The 18,919-nt window shown below is 36.6% G+C and overlaps 1 protein-coding gene across 1 annotated transcript in view; it reads left to right on the top strand.

The window, feature by feature from the left end:
• Positions 1-18,919, top strand: part of LOC135104948 (bromodomain-containing protein 7-like) — a 192,221-nt gene that overhangs the window by 159,796 nt on the left and 13,506 nt on the right. The window contains 4 exon segments of the mRNA XM_064012763.1: positions 629-793; positions 4,795-4,888; positions 4,890-4,911; positions 18,594-18,752. Coding sequence (XP_063868833.1) covers positions 629-793; positions 4,795-4,888; positions 4,890-4,911; positions 18,594-18,752 — 440 coding nt within the window.

Genomic DNA, 18,919 nt, shown 5'->3' with positions numbered 1-18,919 from the left:
TGTAATTTTAAATATGTCAAACAGCAGTAAACAATATTCAAATTCATGATGATCATTAGTAGAACATGTAGCACAGTCTAATTAAATATAAATCTAAGGATAATAAATGTCACCTTCCCAGACAGGGACTCAGAGGCTATAGCAGAATCACTATTTTGAATTTTGAGTGAAATGTGTGTACATGTGTTCCATGCATGTAGTGTTGTTTAAAGGAAGAGAGTAAAAGGCAGGCTGTGACTGCCCCTTTGTGTTGTGTGACAAGGAAACATTCAGTCAAAAGCAAGTTCACAGTACTATCTCTGGGAGTACTATCTCTGGGAGTAATTACCATTTCAGCAGGTGTTACTGCCTGCTTTTATCCCAGTTCCCCGTGTTGGTCCTTTTTGAAATGTATCTTAGGGATTTACTAGAACACCTTTGGGCCTTGTGAGAAGAAACATTTTCTAGATACAATTTTAGATATGGAGATGTCATTCTGTTTGATGGAAACAGGTATATCAAACTTAGCATGCATAAATAGTGTTGTACTGCATACCGTTATTAAATCAATAAAATTCTTACTTTGTAAGAAGAAAAGAAGAAAAATGTAGCATATATTTGACAATCATATCTGAAATTTTTCTGCCAGCATTGTGGACTTCTCCCAAGACTGTGACATGGCCATGCATTTAGTGGATCAGCTGCTCAACCTGCTCACTCATCAGCAGCACACACGAACCAAGACTGCTATCACTAACCGCCGCCGCCTTGAAGAGGAGGAAGAACGCATTGCTGCCCTCCTCTGTCCCCCTGGGTGAGTTTTAGTTAGGATGATAAAGGAAAGATCAAATCTGTGTGTGTGTGCTTAAATGTGTGTACAGTGGAACCTCAGTTCTCGAACTTAATTAGTTCCTGAATTCTGCTCAAAATCCAAAAAGTTCGCAAACCCAAACTATTTTCCCCTTAGGAGTCAATGTAAAATGGATTAATCCCTTCCTGGATACCCATCCACCCTGTCTTTGCACCTTATGACAGATGCCGTCACTGCTAAGATGGTCACTCCACATATCAAGCTCAGAATCGATTTATCCAAAAAGGATGTATTGCATGAACTTAGTGACACGGAACTCATCAGAAGATATTGTTTAAAGTGTGTAGGTATTCTCCTTGTCATTGATCTAGTGACAGAAGCCTTACAAAGTGACACAGAGAGGAGCAGTTAAAGTAGTGATGGCACTGTGAATCATCAAGAGAACCACAGATGGCTTGAGATTACTCCTGAGCCAGCCAAACCCTGTTTGTTTACAGTGAGACTCTTCAACGGGATCACGTTTAATTTATTTCAAAGATTAGGTTATTGTCTTACCTACTGTGTCTCGCCTCCAAATATATAAAAACAGGAGATATTTATATAAAGTATAAATTAGTAATAAGTGGCTGTCTTTGCTATGTCTTTTAGTATTTGAAATCAAGTAACTTTATTTGAGAATTGAATTATGGTACAGCAACTAAAGCAGTTACAAGTTGAAAATTTTGTTTGAAAACTGAGTTGTACGGAAAGGGAGGCATTCAATAACCAAGGTTCCACTGTATTTATCTTTTACAGGGCCTGAGCTATTCTCATTCCCATGTCTCGGTTTACCCTTTCTTTTCTTCAGTTTGTGAACACTGCTAGTACTACTTTCTGATTTAGTTTATTCCTAACTTTATTATATCATTAATGGGAAGTCATTTTCTTGAGGTTTAGGTATCTCCCATTTCTTTCCTATTTTCTAAATGTGGGCTTTTTTTTTTTTTTTTTTTTTTTTTTTTTTTTTTTTTTTTTTTTTTTTTTTTGAGAGAGAGAGAGAGAGAGAGAGAGAGAGAGAGAGAGAGAGAGAGAGAGAGAGAGAGAGAGAGAGAGAGAGAGAGAGAGAGAAACTAGTCAGGGGCACAGAAAACTATAAAGAAAACCTGCTTACTTTCCCTTTAAAAGTTAGTAAAAATTTAAATAAACATTAACCTGTTTAGTTCCAAAGTTATCATTGATATTCCTCTTTTCAAAGGGTTTATGCCATAGGAAAGAAAACTAGAAATATGAAAAGAGTTCTTGAGTATATCAGTGAAAGGAAAGAAAGTTAGTTAAGCAAACAAAAGGATATTGAAAGTTAGTTCAAAGTTGTGTGCAGGAAAGCTATGAAAGGAAGGAAATGTGTTGTTAGTAAGTTCAAGAGAAGAGTAACCTTAGAAATACAGTGGAACCTCGGTTACCAGATGCCTCCCTTTTCAAACAAATTGGTTTTCGAACAAAATTTTAAACTCATTACTGCTTCAGTTGCGGTACCATAATTCAGTTCTAGAACAAAGTTACTTGATTTCAAATATTAAAAGATATAGCAAAAGCTGCTGTTTATTACTGGTTTATAGTTTCTATAAATATTTACTTCGTTTTTATATATTTGGAGGAGAGACAGTGTAAGACAGTAATTTAGTTCTTGAAATAAGATAAATGTGATCCCATTGAAAAACTTTGATGTAAAGAAAGTTTCCGGCACTCAGGAATTATCCCGGGCTTCTTGTGGCTCTCTCGATGGCCCCCAACACCATTACTACTGCACAACTGCATTTTTCCTGTAGCTTTTCCCAGCAGCAAGATGTCTAAGTCTTTGATCACCCTCATTTTGGCAGTGAGTTGCTTCTTTCTGTGACCTTCTGTAAGGCTTCTCACGAAATCAATGACAAAGAGAATACCTGCATGGTCTAAACAATATCTTCTGATGAGTTCTGTGTCACAAAGTACATTCAGTACATCCTTTCAGTATAAATAATTTGTGAGTTGGAGATGTTGTGAAGCAGCCATCTTGGCTGTGGGAGCACCTGTCATAAGCCACTAAGACTGGTGTCTGGGAACAAATTAATCCATTTTACATTGATTCCTATAGGGAAAATAGTTTCAGTTTTTTTAGTATTTCAGATTTCTAATGGCAATCATGAATGAATTAAGTTCTAGAACCAAGATTCCACTTCACTACTAAATCTTATTAACTTGTGATAAGCATGCTCCAGCTCTACATTTTTTTTTTTTTTCTTCATACAGTATATTATACAAGGTTTAAAAAGTCACATAAAATTAATAGAATCCTACATAATTTTGTTATACACCAATGACATATTTTTGCCACCTCATTGGCCATTTCATACATATTACCATTGAGGCTTGGGAAAGGCATGTTAACTGAAAATCACTATCACCTCTTGAAAAGGAAAAGAAAATAGCATTATAACAGCAGTGTGTATAGAAGCAGCCACCACAAAAAAAAATATGTTGTTGTGTATTGTAGGAATTGTACTTTAATTTTCTGGATAAGACACCGTAACAGTCCTTTCAGTCCAAGATCATAATAATTTATTCTCTGATATTTGAAGAAAATTCATGGATGCTTGAACCTAACCCACCCATATTCGATGAACTAGTAGTAGAAGTAGTGGTAGTATTGTTATTATTATTATTATTATTATTATTATTATTATTATTATTATTATTATTATTATTATTATTATTATTTTGTTTTATTTATCTATTTTATTTTATTCATTTGTATGTTCATTTATTATTATTTGTAACATATTTTTTTCACATCATAATGATAAATATTTTACTAATTCATATCAAGGTTTTACTGTATTTATATATACCTAGTTCAGTGTCACTTATATTTTTGTTTTTTTTTAATATGGGTTAAATGTGTGTTGCCAGAATTATGAGGAAAGGTTATGAAGATTTATGGGGGTTTTACAATTTTGGTTTACTGAAAGGAGCCAAATGTTTATGTAAAGGAACTCATCAGTGCTAGGGTAATGTGCCATCCCATTTCCAAACTTTACACATAATCCTACAATTGAATTTTTGAGAACATTAGGTAGCATGACATCCAGTTTTCTAGCCTTCATACAATTCAGTCATGAACTTCAAGAATATGGGCTTCCTTACCTACACCCTCAGTGAATAAGGTCTTTCATCAACTTTTAGAAATCTCAAGGAAACCATCCAAGTAAAAAAAGGCAATCCCCTCAGGTTGGTGTTGTTGATAAAAGTATCATAAAAGAAAAACAAATACCATTAGGAGAAAGATAGAGGTCTGTTTAAAACCTACAGACTTTTGGATCCTAACACTCACTTATATACTGATCTTCACTTCCCATAAAACAATCATAGCAGAAGAATGCATAATAAGGTTTTGAAAAAATCATTGCCTCCTTAAGCAATGACTTGTATATCAGTAAATTCCTGGAAAAGTTTCAGGAATGGGAATATGTCTGTTTTTGGTTTACATTTCCAGAGCCTCTGTTAATTATTTTATTTTTATTTGGTTATTTATTCTATTTGCTTTCTCTTGACACATGGGCATCACAAATGTACACATGAGCCTCTCTCCTGCTTCCATAAGAACTGAATAATAATTAAACATTACTTCTCTATTACAATAGGTATATGCTGAAGGATTTATTTCATTCAAATTTAGTTTCATTGTATTCTTGATAAATGTAAAAGATATTTATGCTTTAAGATTAAGCACTGGTATCTAAAAAGTTTTTCCTGCACTCAAGTAAGGGTAACTTAACTTCATTACATTCTTTGAAAATATGTTGATACAAGCATGGCAAGTTAGAATTTGTTTAAGTAACTTATTGGAAAAAATTCAAATGAACACATTCAAGATCTCATTTCTATCCCAGTTTTGTCATGATTTTTATATATCATAGTCTTATGAGAAGAAAGCTTTCCTTGCTGTCAAGAGTAGCATTTCCTAAACATTTCTCCACTGTTGTCCTCAGAGAAATTGGAGGGCAGGCTGGAGCACAAGACCAGAAGACAAGTTCCAACATAGACTATGGAGCCCTGCGAAGCCTCTCAGATCTTGGAATTGATATCACCCTTTCTCAACCACTTTGGTGTGTAGTGTTTCATTTATGGGAAATTAGAATCCCCCCCCCCGTCCTCTCTCTCTCTCTCTCTCTCTCTCTCTCTCTCTCTCTCTCTCTCTCTCTCTCTCTCTCTCTCTCTCTCTCTCTCTCTCTCTCTCTCTCTCTCTCTCTCTCTCTCTCTCTCTCTCTCTCTCTCTCTCTCTCTCTCTCTCTCTCTCTCTCAAATATAAGGTAGGAAGAATCATACACATTGTATGGAAATTTCCACTTGTATTATGCACATTATCAATGTGTTATTGGTTTGCATTGTGACTTGTATATAAATTGTAAAGTTATATTAAGGGGTAGTGAAGGTTAATCTGGAATAAACTAAGTATTAGTTATTAAAACAAATAAAAGAGGGATGAGAAGATAGCTGAAGGTGAATAGCTTTTGTTTTGACTTGGCAAGGAGACAGCAAACATCATGGCTTGGCCCTTCTCATCAGTAGCAGTCGCCACCTAGCGGCTACCATAACAACAATCCTATTAAGACATATTCTCACCACTCTGCCAGTTGCCTGTAGTTAAATTTGCAAAGTTAAGAACTCAGAAGCTCAGAATCATTTGATAATGTCAAAGAAGCTGTCTTAGCTACGAAAACATGGCCAGCCATAGGCTTGGAACACCAGTGACTACAACTCACCACGACTCCCAGCCAGCTCAAACCACATCTAAGTTTTCATCTATTTATAATTATATTAGTGATGCTTTCTGTGATTGTGTGTTAGCTGGTAGCCACTTGGGTGACTGATAAGGTCAAATAGTTCCCACATCATGAACATTTTGGTGTCCTGAGTGAAGAAAGCAGTTTTTTTGCTGATTAATGAAGAATCAAGATGCTTTATGTTGCATGAATTAGGCATAGTAATATACCTGAAGCCATCCTGCAAATTCATTGATGGAAAATTCAGAGGCCAGAGATGAAGCCTTTGACCACAATCAAAGATTAAAATTGCTGCTAAAATAGTCTCACAAATTAACCATATTGCTCCTGGGTAGCAGTGATATAAACCAGGAAACAGACTCCAGGGACATAATTTAAGACTTTAAAGGCATAATTAGGCAAATACAAACCCACTGTTCCTCAGAGGTTGCTATAATGCAAATGGAACCTAGATATATGTTCAGTGACCAATTAACCCAAGGTAAATTACAAAGGGTAATAGAATCTAATGGAGTAACTATCAGACTACTTTCAATCATTTAGAAGTTAAATTGTTAACTGAGGAAGATTCTTAAGCCTATGACCAAATTATTTCAGAATATGAACAAGAAACAAATTATGATTAACAGTTAACTAAATATGAAGATCAAATAGAACTATTGAGAGGCAATTTAACTAATAACACTCCTCCTATTTCCATAATCAGAGGTTAACCTAATATAACCTTACCAGGGTTTTCAGGAAACATAACTGAATGACCTTCATTCTGGGATACCTATAAAGGATTAATCCATCAAAGACAAGATATTGCAAAGATAAATAAGTTTTCCTATCTGTTAATCCAGCTAAAGAGTTCTGCCTCTGAATCAGCTGTTACTGAAGAAAATTATGACATTGCTATAAAGCTGCTCTAAGGGAATTATTATAAGGAGCTAATAACCACCAAACTGGTCTATATAAACTCTTAGATTTAACTTCCCCTAATCATAATTACAACAGTTTACAACTTTTCAGGATTAATGTCAGTAGCATATTAGAAACCCTAAAATCAAATAATAACATTGAGGAAGAGCCTGGCTCATAAACACCATAATACAAAGGAAATTAAATAAGAAAACACTAGAAATACTGTACTTAAAATACTGAAAGAGCCATTTCACATTTAAGGAAATAGATGAGTCATTGCTTGAAATCTGTAAGAATATGAGTAATGATGAAACATCTAAACCAAGTAAAACAGATTTTAATAACAAAATTTACCATGAGCAGGTGAATAAGACCTCACCCCATAAAATGAAAGGAGGTGAATACAGAACCAATTATTACCCAGTCAATAAAAACCAAGCCAAGTCATGGGGACAATGAAACAATAAGTAGCTTTTCTACCACTGTGAATAAGTTTGAGGTACCACCCTATACTAACTATAATAACAGGAGAGAAGCAAGACCTAAAATTCCAACAATTAAGAAATGTGCATTTTGCTCTAAACTGCATAACCCAGTACACTGGTAATTACCAAGGGTTAGAAAGAAGAATAAATAGACTAGTAGTGGAATTAAGAAGGTGCACATTATACCTAAGTCACACCAAATGAAAGACTGTAAAATTAAACTGCATATGTGCCCTATATGTAAAAGAGGAGTTCAACATAGCCTATGTAGCCTATGTAGCCCTATGTGAGATGATAGGAAATTATACTAAACTAACTCCCTCAAATATCAAGACCAGTAATAACCATCCCATTTCTCCTGCAGCAGTTCCATTAGCAGAAATAGAAATTAAGTCAAAGATGACTAGTGAAGGCCAATATTCTGTTCAACACAGGAGCACAGAAAAGTTTCATAAGTAAGGAAACCGTAGCAACTTTAAACCTCCCAATAACAAGACAAGCTCAGTTCAAGATATCAGATTTCCGAACCAATAAAAATACCCAAACTTATGATTAGTGAGACCCATCATATAATTAGGTAAATTTAAAACAAAGATAACAGCAGTGGTGATTCCAGACATGAACACCAATCTTATCATCAAAGGTTATAAGGAGACCACTGACTTCCTAAAAACAAAGGCCATAAAATTAGTGCACCATAACATAACATCAGACTTGGTGGATCCGATTCAACTAATAATAGGTTCAGATTACTGTAGGAAATTTGTAGGAAAAACCTTTAGGAAATATGGCATTCAAATGCTGACAATAGCTGACAGGAATCTCATGGTAGGACCACTGTTACCTGCTAAGGTTGTACTACCAACTCACAGAGTAGACCCCATCTTTGTGACACTAATCCAGTCCCTACTAGTGGCCCATAAAGGGGCTCAAATTATCCCTAGTGAATTATCTGACATCATAGAGGAAAGGAACAAACCCATACATAAGTTATGGAATTTAGATGTTATAGGAATAAATCCTAACGCTCCAAATATCGAAGAGCAAATGACCCAAGATTACTTCAACAAAACAGTAGAATGTAAAGACAAACAATATTGGGTGAGATTACCTTGGAAAATAAATTTGCCATTCCTGTCAACCAATTATGTCAATCCCAAGGGTCAACTAAACAACTTGTGGACTAAATTAAGGAAAAACAAACCCATGTTAGAACATGATAATATCATAAGAAATCAAACCATAAGTAATTTCATAGAGTAGAGGAACCAGTAAATCATGACACTGGCCATTACCATTGGGGGAAAGACTCTTATCACCACACCAATAACAGTGGTCTTCAATTGCAGTTCACAGACAGCCAAGGCAGCAAGCAGTCTGAATGACTGATTGTATATGGGACCCAACCTAACTGAGAATTTACTTGACATGTTGGTGAAATTCCATTTGAAATCCTATGCCATGGTAGCTGACATATCTAAAGTATTCCTAAGGATAGTTTTAAAAGAAAACAAGATCCCAGTGACGAAAATAGTCATTTGGATGTATACTGGTTTAAATCCATCTTCTTTGGTTCATGTTTAAGTCCATTTCTGTTATGCTCAACCTTACATGATCATTTTGACAAGGCTGGTCGTCCTGAAATAGGTCATGCATTTTACATGGACAATTTACAAATGATAGTTGAAACAGGAAGAAGCACTAACTCTATATGAAAGGCCAACAAAGGAGCGTTTAGCTGTTAACATGCCTCTGCAGAGTCGGAATAGCAACTTAAAAACCCCACAGAATTTCTTAAAGGAACAGCTTGAATTAGAGTTACCTGTGAGGCAAAACTTACTGGATATGGTGTGGGATGTGAATGATAATAGAATAAGTCTACATCAGCCTCAATATCCTGAACAAAATCTGACTAAAAGATCCTTACTAAGCTAAATATCTCTTTTATATAATCCCTTGGGTATAATAAGCCCTATAACAATAAGAGGAAAAAATGCTAATACAAGAAGCTTGGAAGGAGAAAATTAGTTGGGATACTGTTCTCCCAGAATATTATTCATCCAAATGTGAAAGGATAAAAGGAGGATCGTATTGCAGGAACTGAGGTCTCCATCTCCAGACAAGTAGATGTGAACAAAAATAATGGTGTACAACTCCACATCTTTTGTGACAAATCCTCAAAGGTAGCAGCCTACTCAGTCACAGATAATCATAGTGAGTTCATAATGTCAAAGTCATGAGTAATACCAATGAAAACCCAAACCTTGTCCCAATTAGAATTAACAGCAATAGAAATGGGTACTCAGTTACCTAAGTATTTAGTGGAAATAACCACAAAAGATCAGCCTGGGACTAAAGGGATAAACCATCTTTTTAAACAAGTAGTAATATGGACTGACAGTGATATCTGCCTACACTGGATAAATAAAAGTGAAAACAAAAATCCACTTGTAAAAACTAGGGTAGAAAAAATAATGTTGACACAAAGGGACTTTGATTACCACCATATTCTAACCAAAGAAGACACAGCAGATCTCTTGACAAGGGATATAACATTCCCCATACTATTAAAGGAGACCAAATGGTTCCACGGGCCAAACTGGTTGACCCAGAAACAAAATTGGCCCATCCAAAAGGCATATTAAGAGGTAGCAGTAAACTTAGTAGAAGCACAACCTCAGGCCTCCACCTAATCTGGTAATTGATATAGGGAAATACTAATTTTTAAGTGTTTATTAATGTAACCAAAAGAATATTCCACTTCATTACTCAGAAACTGGGTAAAGCAATGCCAGATGCTTTAGAATTTTAGATCAAACAACATGAATTCTTTGTAGACATCCATAAGGCACTAGATGACAAATTTAAAAAATTAGATTAAGCTAATAAAAAATTTTGTGCTCTATTTGGATGATGAAAAAGTCATAAGGCTGGGGTAGAATAAAATATGCTGAGCTGCCATATGAAACAAAGCAACCTATCTTGTTACCAAAGGGGAATCACCTCACCAAATTAATCATAATGGAAGCCCACAGAATAACCTTATATAGAGGGATGGGGGACACTCTAGCTCAAGTCGAGAAAATTTCTGGATACCTAAAGGATGTCAAGTTGTGAAAACTTCCCTGAAGGATTGTAACATATGCTACAGTTATGAGGCAAGACCCTTAACGTATCCAGGACCCCCAAACCTATCTTCAGAAGGAGTAAGCCTAGGTAGACCCTTCAGAGTAATGGGTGTAGATTACACAGGTGTTCTTATAATAACCAGTGAGGGTGACATCCCAAAGAAGGTCTATATATGTTTATTCACCTGTGCCAGAACAAGAGCAATACACCTAGAAGTGGCTGAAAACTTTAGTTCAGAGATCTTACTGAAATTGTTTAGAATCTTTGCAGTAAGGCTGTTCCCATCTCATCATAAGTGATAATGCCACTAACTTTGTAGGAATGGCTCCCTTTATTGAAGATATCATAAATGACCCAAAGTACAATGAGGACTAACAAATAGGCAATGTTGTTGGAAATTCATCACTCCAAGAGCGCCCTGGCAGAATGGTTTCACAGAAAGAATGATAGGGCTAGTCAAAAACTGCGTAAAGAAAACGCTACATTGATCCAAATTTAATCTCAAAGAATTAAGAAGGGTACTAGTGGAAATTGAGACCAGAGTCAACAATCAACCTCAAACTTATTTAGATGACACATCTGTACACCTGGAGGCAATAACATCCTCTCATCTTATATATGGAAGACGATTACAATCATTCCCATCCATCAAAGTGGAGGAGCATATCCTAGACCCCACCATAGGTGATACGTCCCAGTATTTGAGGGAAAGTTATCATCAACATAGCAAATTGTTACAGAGGTGGGAAAAATACTGGTCCAAAGAATATCTCACCAGTCTTTTTGAGAAGTTTTATGGTGCCCAACCAATTGAGAATGTAGTTTCCCTTAAGGAAGTTGACATTGTCATATTAAAGACAGAGCAGAATCACGCCACTTGGCCTTTAGCTAGGATATTAAAGTTGTATCCTGATGAGAATAGTATCATTAGAACAGCTGGAATCATGGTAAAGTGACTCTCAGAACTATCAATAAACTACAGTAAAATCCCTCTTATCCGGCATCAACGGGACCGCCGACATGCCGGATACTTGAATATTGCCGGATACTTGAATAGAAGTGAAATTATGTCCACAATCACTACCCTACACTCACGCATCTTACCATAACAAAGATCAGCTGATCTTAATCAGCAGCTGATCTGATCAGCTGCTTAAGTCTAAGCACAACACGCTTCCTCTTTTCTACAACTTTAGGCATGATGAAGGCGTCAGGCGATAAACAGTGCACACGCGGGACTGAGTCACTGAGTAAACACAGTGCAGTGGGCCGGAGGTGGCGCAAAGCAGTGCGCTCTGGTGGCGAGGGGACAAAGTATGCCTCTTGTGGGAATTTTGATCAATTTTATGAGTGCACATTGATTTTTTATTGATTTTAAGGCTCGGGGAAAAATGTGCCGGATACTTGAAGCTGCCAGATACTCGAATGCCGGATGAGAGGGATTTTACTGTAATTCCACCAAAGTGCTCTCCAAAGCCTAGCCCAATCAATCCTGTTGAGGTCAGTAGACCCAGAGGGTTGCCCCAGGTTCAGTAGAGAACAGATACTGAGCAGCAGACCAGGCCACCCCAAGTAGCATCTCAAATGTCATAGGAGAGGTGGAAGAATTTAATCTCAGATGGTCATATTACCTGATATGGAATTCAGGTAACCGCCAGCCCCAGGATGTGGAAATTTTCACTTGTGTCACACACAATATCAATGCATTATTGGTTTGTGTTATGACATGTATGTAAATTGTAAAGTTATATTAAGAGGTAATTAGGGTTAATCTGGAATAAACTAAGTATTAGTTGTTAAAATAAATAAAAGGGTAACAAGAAGATAGTAGAAGGCAAATAGCTTTTGTTTTGATGTGGCAAACAGACAGCAAACACCATGGTTTGGCCCCTCTCATTGGTAGCAGTCACCACCATAACAACACTTCTATTAAGATGTATTCTTGCCACTCTACTCGCTGCCTGTAGTTGAATTTGCTAAAAAGAACTTAGAAGCTTGGAATCATTGGATAATCTCCAGGAAGCTGTCTTAACTATAAAAACACAGCCAGCTGCTGGCTTAAAACACCAGTGACTGTAACTTACACCACTCCCAGCTGGGTTGAACCACAGCTATTTATAATTATATTTAGGGATGCTTTCTGTGATTGTGTTAGGTAGGAGACACTTGGGGGAGTGATAAGGTCAAATAGTTCCCACACATTGCATTTTCTCTTCAAACTTAGTCTTTATATGTGATTAATTGCCTAGGAATTTTTCTCTGCAATAGTCCCTCACCCACGAAAATAATTCCAACTGAGAAATTTTATTATGAAACAGAATTACAATGTTATTAAAAGTCTTGGGATAAGCAGTACATTGTTAAAAGAAGTGGAAATCTTTTATGTAAGCAGCAGAGCATGTGTACAGATGGAAAACAGTATCAGTTATATTATATGGATGTTTTTGTAAAAGGGTTGAATGTAAGACTATTAACCCTTAAACTGCAAACAAAAATGGACATCATAAAAGAAAAAGTGAAAATCTAAATCTGAAAGTATATAATGAGAATATTTTTATGTGAAATATTACTGCAGATGAAAGTGGTACATCAATTTTTAGAGCAGATATAAAGTGCTTAAATTTTGGCACATGAAGATTTGACTTGCCAGGTAGAGTCATGGCTCCAGGTGGGAAATAACTGCAGGAGCAGGTCTCTCTCTCTCTCTCTCTCTCTCTCTCTCTCTCTCTCTCTCTCTCTCTCTCTCTCTCTCTCTCTCTCTCTCTCTCTCTCTCTCTCTCTCTCTCTCTCTCTCTCTCTCTCTCTCTCTCTCTCTCTCTCTCTCTCTCTCTCTCTCTCTCTCTCTCTCTCTCTGAAATTCAGCATGTTGAGCTTTGGCTCATCAAGGGATTACTGAATTCCCATGTGGCATGTCAAACACATAATGATAATTAAGTCCCTGTCACAAAAATCATCACACTAGCCCTACTAATAGCAGTCATAGCATTATCATGATGCACCCATGGGGGACCCTCACGATGGTTGTGGCAGATTATTGAGCCATCATATTTTCTCATTCAGTCAACTGCTAACTCCTTAAAGGGACCTTATCCACCAATGTATGGAGTACATTTCACATATATGTAGGGGTTCCACTCATATTGCTCTTCTTAAACAGGATGGAATGGAAACCATTTTGTCTCAGCTCATCTCTGACTATCATCAGCCACTCTCTCATTACTATAAAGTTGCATCTCTTGCAATTTTCTATTGGTACTTTTACACTAACTGCTCTTCTGACCTTGCAAACTGCATGCTTATCCATTCCACGGCATGGACCCTGCAAGGAACATTACTTTCTCTTGCCATATAATGTCTTCCCTCATGCTAAAGTTAACCAGTATTCTATGTCCTTCATTCCCTTTACTGGTTTAGTATTTTCTCCTGTCAGTGTCCTAACTCTTTCAAGGGGGGGATTTCAAGACATTCACAAGGTAATTTTAGATTTGAACTGTTTTCTTTAGGAACTGGCACTATGCCCTTCTCTCTCTCTCTCTCTCTCTCTCTCTCTCTCTCTCTCTCTCTCTCTCTCCTCTCTCTCTCTCTCTCTCTCTCTCTCTCTCTCTCTCTCTCTCTCTCTCTCTCTCTCTCTCTCTCTCTCTCTCTCTCCAGAATCCTTCTCATTCTTTTAACCTTGTATATTATATGTGTGTTCATGCTTTTGTAAGAAATAGTTCACATTTTTTCCTTTCCTTTTCAAAGAATGTCATTTTTATGGAATCTACCTCTCTTGGCTTCCACAGAATTTAGAGAGCTATTTAATTTATCTCATTTTAATTTGCAAGGCAGTGCAATCACTTTCTGGATCCTTGTTGATACTAATTTGGGCCTACCAGGCTGGGGATAAGGTTTTTTTTTTTTTTTTTTTTTTTTTTTTTTTTTTTTTTTTTTTTTTTTTTATGTAGGAAGGACACTGGCCAAGGGCAACAAAAATCTAATAAAAAAAAATGCCCACTGAAATGCCAGTCCCACATAAGGATCAAAGCAGTGGTCAAAAATTGATGAATAAGTGTCTTGAAACCTCCCTCTTGAAGGAATTCAAGTCATAGGAAGGTGGAAATACAGAAGCAGGCAGGGAGTTCCAGAGTTTACCAGAGAAAGGGATGAATGATTGAGAATACTGGTTAACTCTTGCATTAGAGAAGTGGACAGAATAGGGATGAGAGAAAGAAGAAAGTCTTGTGCAGCAAGGCTGCAGAAGGAGGGGAGGCATGCAGTTAGCAAGATCAGAAGAGCAGTTAGCATGAAAATAGTTGTAGAAGACAGCTAGATATGCAACATTGCAGCGGTGAGAGAGAGGCTGAAGACAGTCAGTTAGAGGAGAGGAGTTGATGAGACGAAAAGCTTTTGATTCCACCCTGTCTAGAAGAGTGGTATGAGTGGAACCCTCCCAGACATGTGAAGCTAACTCCATACATGGACGGATAAGGCCCTTGTACAGAGTTAGCAGTTGGGGAAGTGAGAAAAACTGCCGGAGATGTCTCAGAACGCCTAACTTCATAGAAGCTGTTTTAGCTAGAGATGAGATGTGAAGTTTCGAGTTCAGATTATAAGTAAAGGACAGACCGAGGATGTTCAGTGTAGAAGAGGGGGACAGTTGAGTGTCATTGAAGAAGAGGGGATAGGTGTAGGCTGGTCCTTTCATTCCCACCTCACAAATTGTCTGAGCCAGTATCTACTTGAATGGAATGTCTTCCTGGCACTTACAAGGCAACCACAGCTGATGTGTTTTCCTTAGTAGTAACCTTCCTGGCCATTGCACTGAGCTACACTGACACCAAATGTCACACATCAAAAAAAAAAAAAAAAAAAAAAAAATGAGGCACAAAACAACACATTAATCAAAACCCTGCTTTGCAGGCTTCACAAGGCAGCCAAGAATGGCTGTCCTGCCACACAGTATTGCCAACAACTCAACAAACAGAGATTTCACACTACGAGTGGATTCACTCTTAGCCATGAATCACAATGTTGTTAATCTGTTTGCCAGCCATCCCACAGATTAATTAACCACACAGACTGTTCATCTTAGCTTTTTTGAAGCTATGGCTAGGCTCGTTGTAAATACTTTTATTTCATTACTAATTTCTTTTTATCATGATTGATGAGTGTTGTTTAATTCATCTTAGGTACTGCACAAGTACCAGACAGAGATAAGAGGGGTGGTTTGGATAGGTAGTGAAATCTCAGAGCTGGGTAATTTTTTTGTGCTTGTTTCTTTAATGACTAAAGCAATGAAAACCTTCATCTATTCCAGTGTTTACATAATGATAGCACATCATTCTTAAAGTCCATCTCATGGTATGCTCCGACATGGCTGGGGAGACAAGATTCCACCAGACCCAAGAATAACTTAACAAATATTGTACCCTCATAATTCAATTTTACTAGGAAACTATAAATGCAGCTGCCTGGGAGCAAGATTGAGAGTCAGTGAAAACAAAAACCATAAAATCTTAGGAATGACATCACAGATATGCTTCTTTATAATTTTCCATAGTTCATCTCATACATTCAGCAAAACAGAAATCAGATAAAGAAATGATGATGCAGAAGTCAGTTTCAATGTAATATTTAGAATATATTTCACATGTATGTGTTAAAGCTGGGACACTACCTATATGAGTGTGTTTGAGATATGCTTAGTAGACATCCATATTCTAGAGAAATTATGTAAATAATGTCTTCACCAACCTGTTACATTCTCTCCATTCTAATAAGAAATTTTATTTACATATTCTAGTTGAGTGTTTAAGTGGTGGTTTGTAAAAATTTTGAAAATGGATTTATAGTGCAGATAATCAAGAAAAATATAAATATAAAAAAGCTGCTGCAAGCAACTCATGTGGTGTAGGTGCCAGATGTGATCAGTAGATGAAAGATCAGTGAGGGGCAGCATCTCTTTGCATCATAACTAATGTGTATCATCGGCAATTGATGGTCAAGTACCTCCTTTAGTCTGGACAAAATTATGAATCGGCTTGAAACCTGAGGTCATTCATATACTGAATGTCTCCCCAAAGTGAGACAAAGCTCCTTTTTGCTCATAGCTGCTTTATCCCTCTCATTAAGGAACCACTGGCAGCTGGCAGGATCCTCCTAGAGGAGTGCTGCTTGCTAAACTGCCATCAGATGACAAAGGATGCATTCATGTAAACATAACAGCTTATTTTAATAATGGCAATGATGAAGTGGGATCATGCTAATATCTGTATCCCCAGGCCAAAGTTGTCTAAAACTACCCCTTTTCAGCCCCATGTCTACTATTAACCAATCACTTATTAGTTACTAAAACAAACTTTGGTGAATTGGTTATTTTAACTTGTCATGGATTTTTGAACATTGGAACTTGAAACTCATTGGCTAAATCTTTAGATATTTATATTTGAAACTCATTCGGCTAAATCTTTAGATATTTATATTTAAGGATGGGTTTACACAGGGCACTATGTGGCTGGTTTTAGCTAGAAATGTGCAGCCAGGAGCAAAATGCAGCTGCTTGTGGCTGAATTGCCACGCAATCCACAGAACTGCTCTGTTGCTCTAGATTCAGTCACCTTTCTGCAACGGGCAGCTATTTTCCAGGGTCAAATAAGAGAAAATATTAACATAAAATTGAAAATAAAAGGAATATTGTTGGAAATTATTTTAGTAATAACCATTGGCCATTATAAATTAATAAAATATTTAAATTTACTTATTAAAATGTTGAAAAATAGACACAGAATTGGTTTGTTTACATCATCAGCTTAAGAATCTCTCATGGAGTCGTGTACTCTACTATAGCACATATTCTGAGCAGTAGTATGGAAATTGTGTGGACCCAAGCTTTCAAAAATTCTTTATTGGAATATGTAAAGAATAAGTATCTGTGGGATCCCAAAAAACCCAAGTATTCAAAACAGATTGCATAAAGACTCTAAGTTTAGTCCTTGCAAGCATTTTTCTAGGAGGAACACCAACCAAGAGCAACAAAAATCTAATAAAAAAAAAAGCCCATTGAGATGGCAGTCCCTGAATAGGGTCCAAAGCAGTAGTCAAAAATTGAAGGATAAGTGTCTTGAAACCTCCCTCTTGAAGGAGTTTGTAATAATCAGTACTTGTATTCCTTCTTGCTTCTCAGGAATGAGTCTACAACCATTTCTTCTTTTACTTTTTCTTCAAGCTCACCAAAATTATAGCTACAGCAGCCAGCTCATCAGAGGATTCCATCTTAATTATTTATGTTCCGATGCAGTGGGCCACCGGGCCAGTGGCTGCTCTCAACCATGTTAATGCTCTCAGCTGACACCTGCCAGCAGTTCCAGGTGGCTGGAACTAGCCAGGAGGAAAAATTGCCCTATGTAAAACCACCTTATGCCATGACAAAGTTTTGATGAAAGTTTTTATTTTTGACACTTTTGGCTTTGTGCTATTCTCATGTTATTCCTATTTATGGTAATTATTATTATTATTATTATTATTATTATTATTATTATTATTATTATTATTATTATTATTATTATTATTATTATTATTACTATTACCTGTTATTATTATTCCCCAAAGCGAGCAAGGAGGTTCTAATTTTGTTGCTGCACATCTCTGCAACCCATTGCTGTGCCTGGCCCCTGGAGGGTACAACAATGATTTGGCAAGGAGCACCTTTTGGTGTCCATCACACATAAAATTTGCAATTTCAGTCTCAGAAACACTTAGTTGGTAACTTTTGATGGTGCATCTTTCCTATTTTATAATATTTCTTCATCAGACCCACCATTTTGTCATATTTTGCATATTTCAACTTAACAAGCACACAGAATGCGTGTATTATATACAGTCACTTCATATATGGGATAACCAGTTTTGGTTGACACCATCAGACTCAGCAGTGACTGTAGAATCAAGATGTATGGTAAAAACTTGATAAAACAAAAAAGAAAATGGTATTACAATGAGTTAAACTGTGAAGATGTAAAAAATTTTTATAATGTTTTACTTATGCTTGCTATTTTCAACAGTTAATCATTGAATGTTGAGATATATTATTACATTAATTAGGGAAAACTGTCGTGAACACAATAGTTTGATCAGAATACAAATAAATCTTCACATGTTGAAAACACAGTCACTTATAGCAACATGTCACTTACTGTAACCATCACTTGGCGTGGTGTGTGCAGGTAGGCCCCATATGACGTCTAAAAATTAGAACCCCCCAACCACTGGGGGAAGGTCCTTTAAGTTGTTGTTGTTATTATTATTATTATTATTATTATTATTATTATTATTATTATTATTATTATTATTATTATTATTATTATTATTATAATTATTGTTGTTGTTGTTGTTGTTGTCTGATGCCTGTAATTTCCTTGCAAGTTGTTGCATGCTTTATTCCTTCTCTTTTATGAGAGAACTACAAGCAAATCTATGACTCAACTGCATTTTCCTTTCATGATGCAGAGGAGCAGGAGAAACGTGAAACCCAGATAAACTCTCAACTTGAAGAGAATGCAACCCTTCTTGAGCAGCTGTCCCGGGAACAACATGAGCGCCTTTCACGACCATTGCCAGCCTCTTTGAACAATTTAGCTGCTCCCTCACAACAAGAACTGCAACTGGGTGAGTTTTGTTATTGAAAGCAGCAAAAAAATCATGCACTATTATTTCTGATGAATTATCCAGTACCCCATCTGTACACCTAAGGAAAACAACAAATGTAGTGGCATACAAGATGATGGTAGAGGGGAAAGAGCTAAATCACTGACACATGCTGAAGTCCCGCCAGT

Source organism: Scylla paramamosain, chromosome 11, assembly GCF_035594125.1.
Source record: "Scylla paramamosain isolate STU-SP2022 chromosome 11, ASM3559412v1, whole genome shotgun sequence".
NCBI lineage: Eukaryota > Metazoa > Arthropoda > Malacostraca > Decapoda > Portunidae > Scylla > Scylla paramamosain.
The sequence above is the reverse complement of the archived record's forward strand: the minus strand, read 5'-3'. Positions and strand labels throughout refer to the sequence as shown.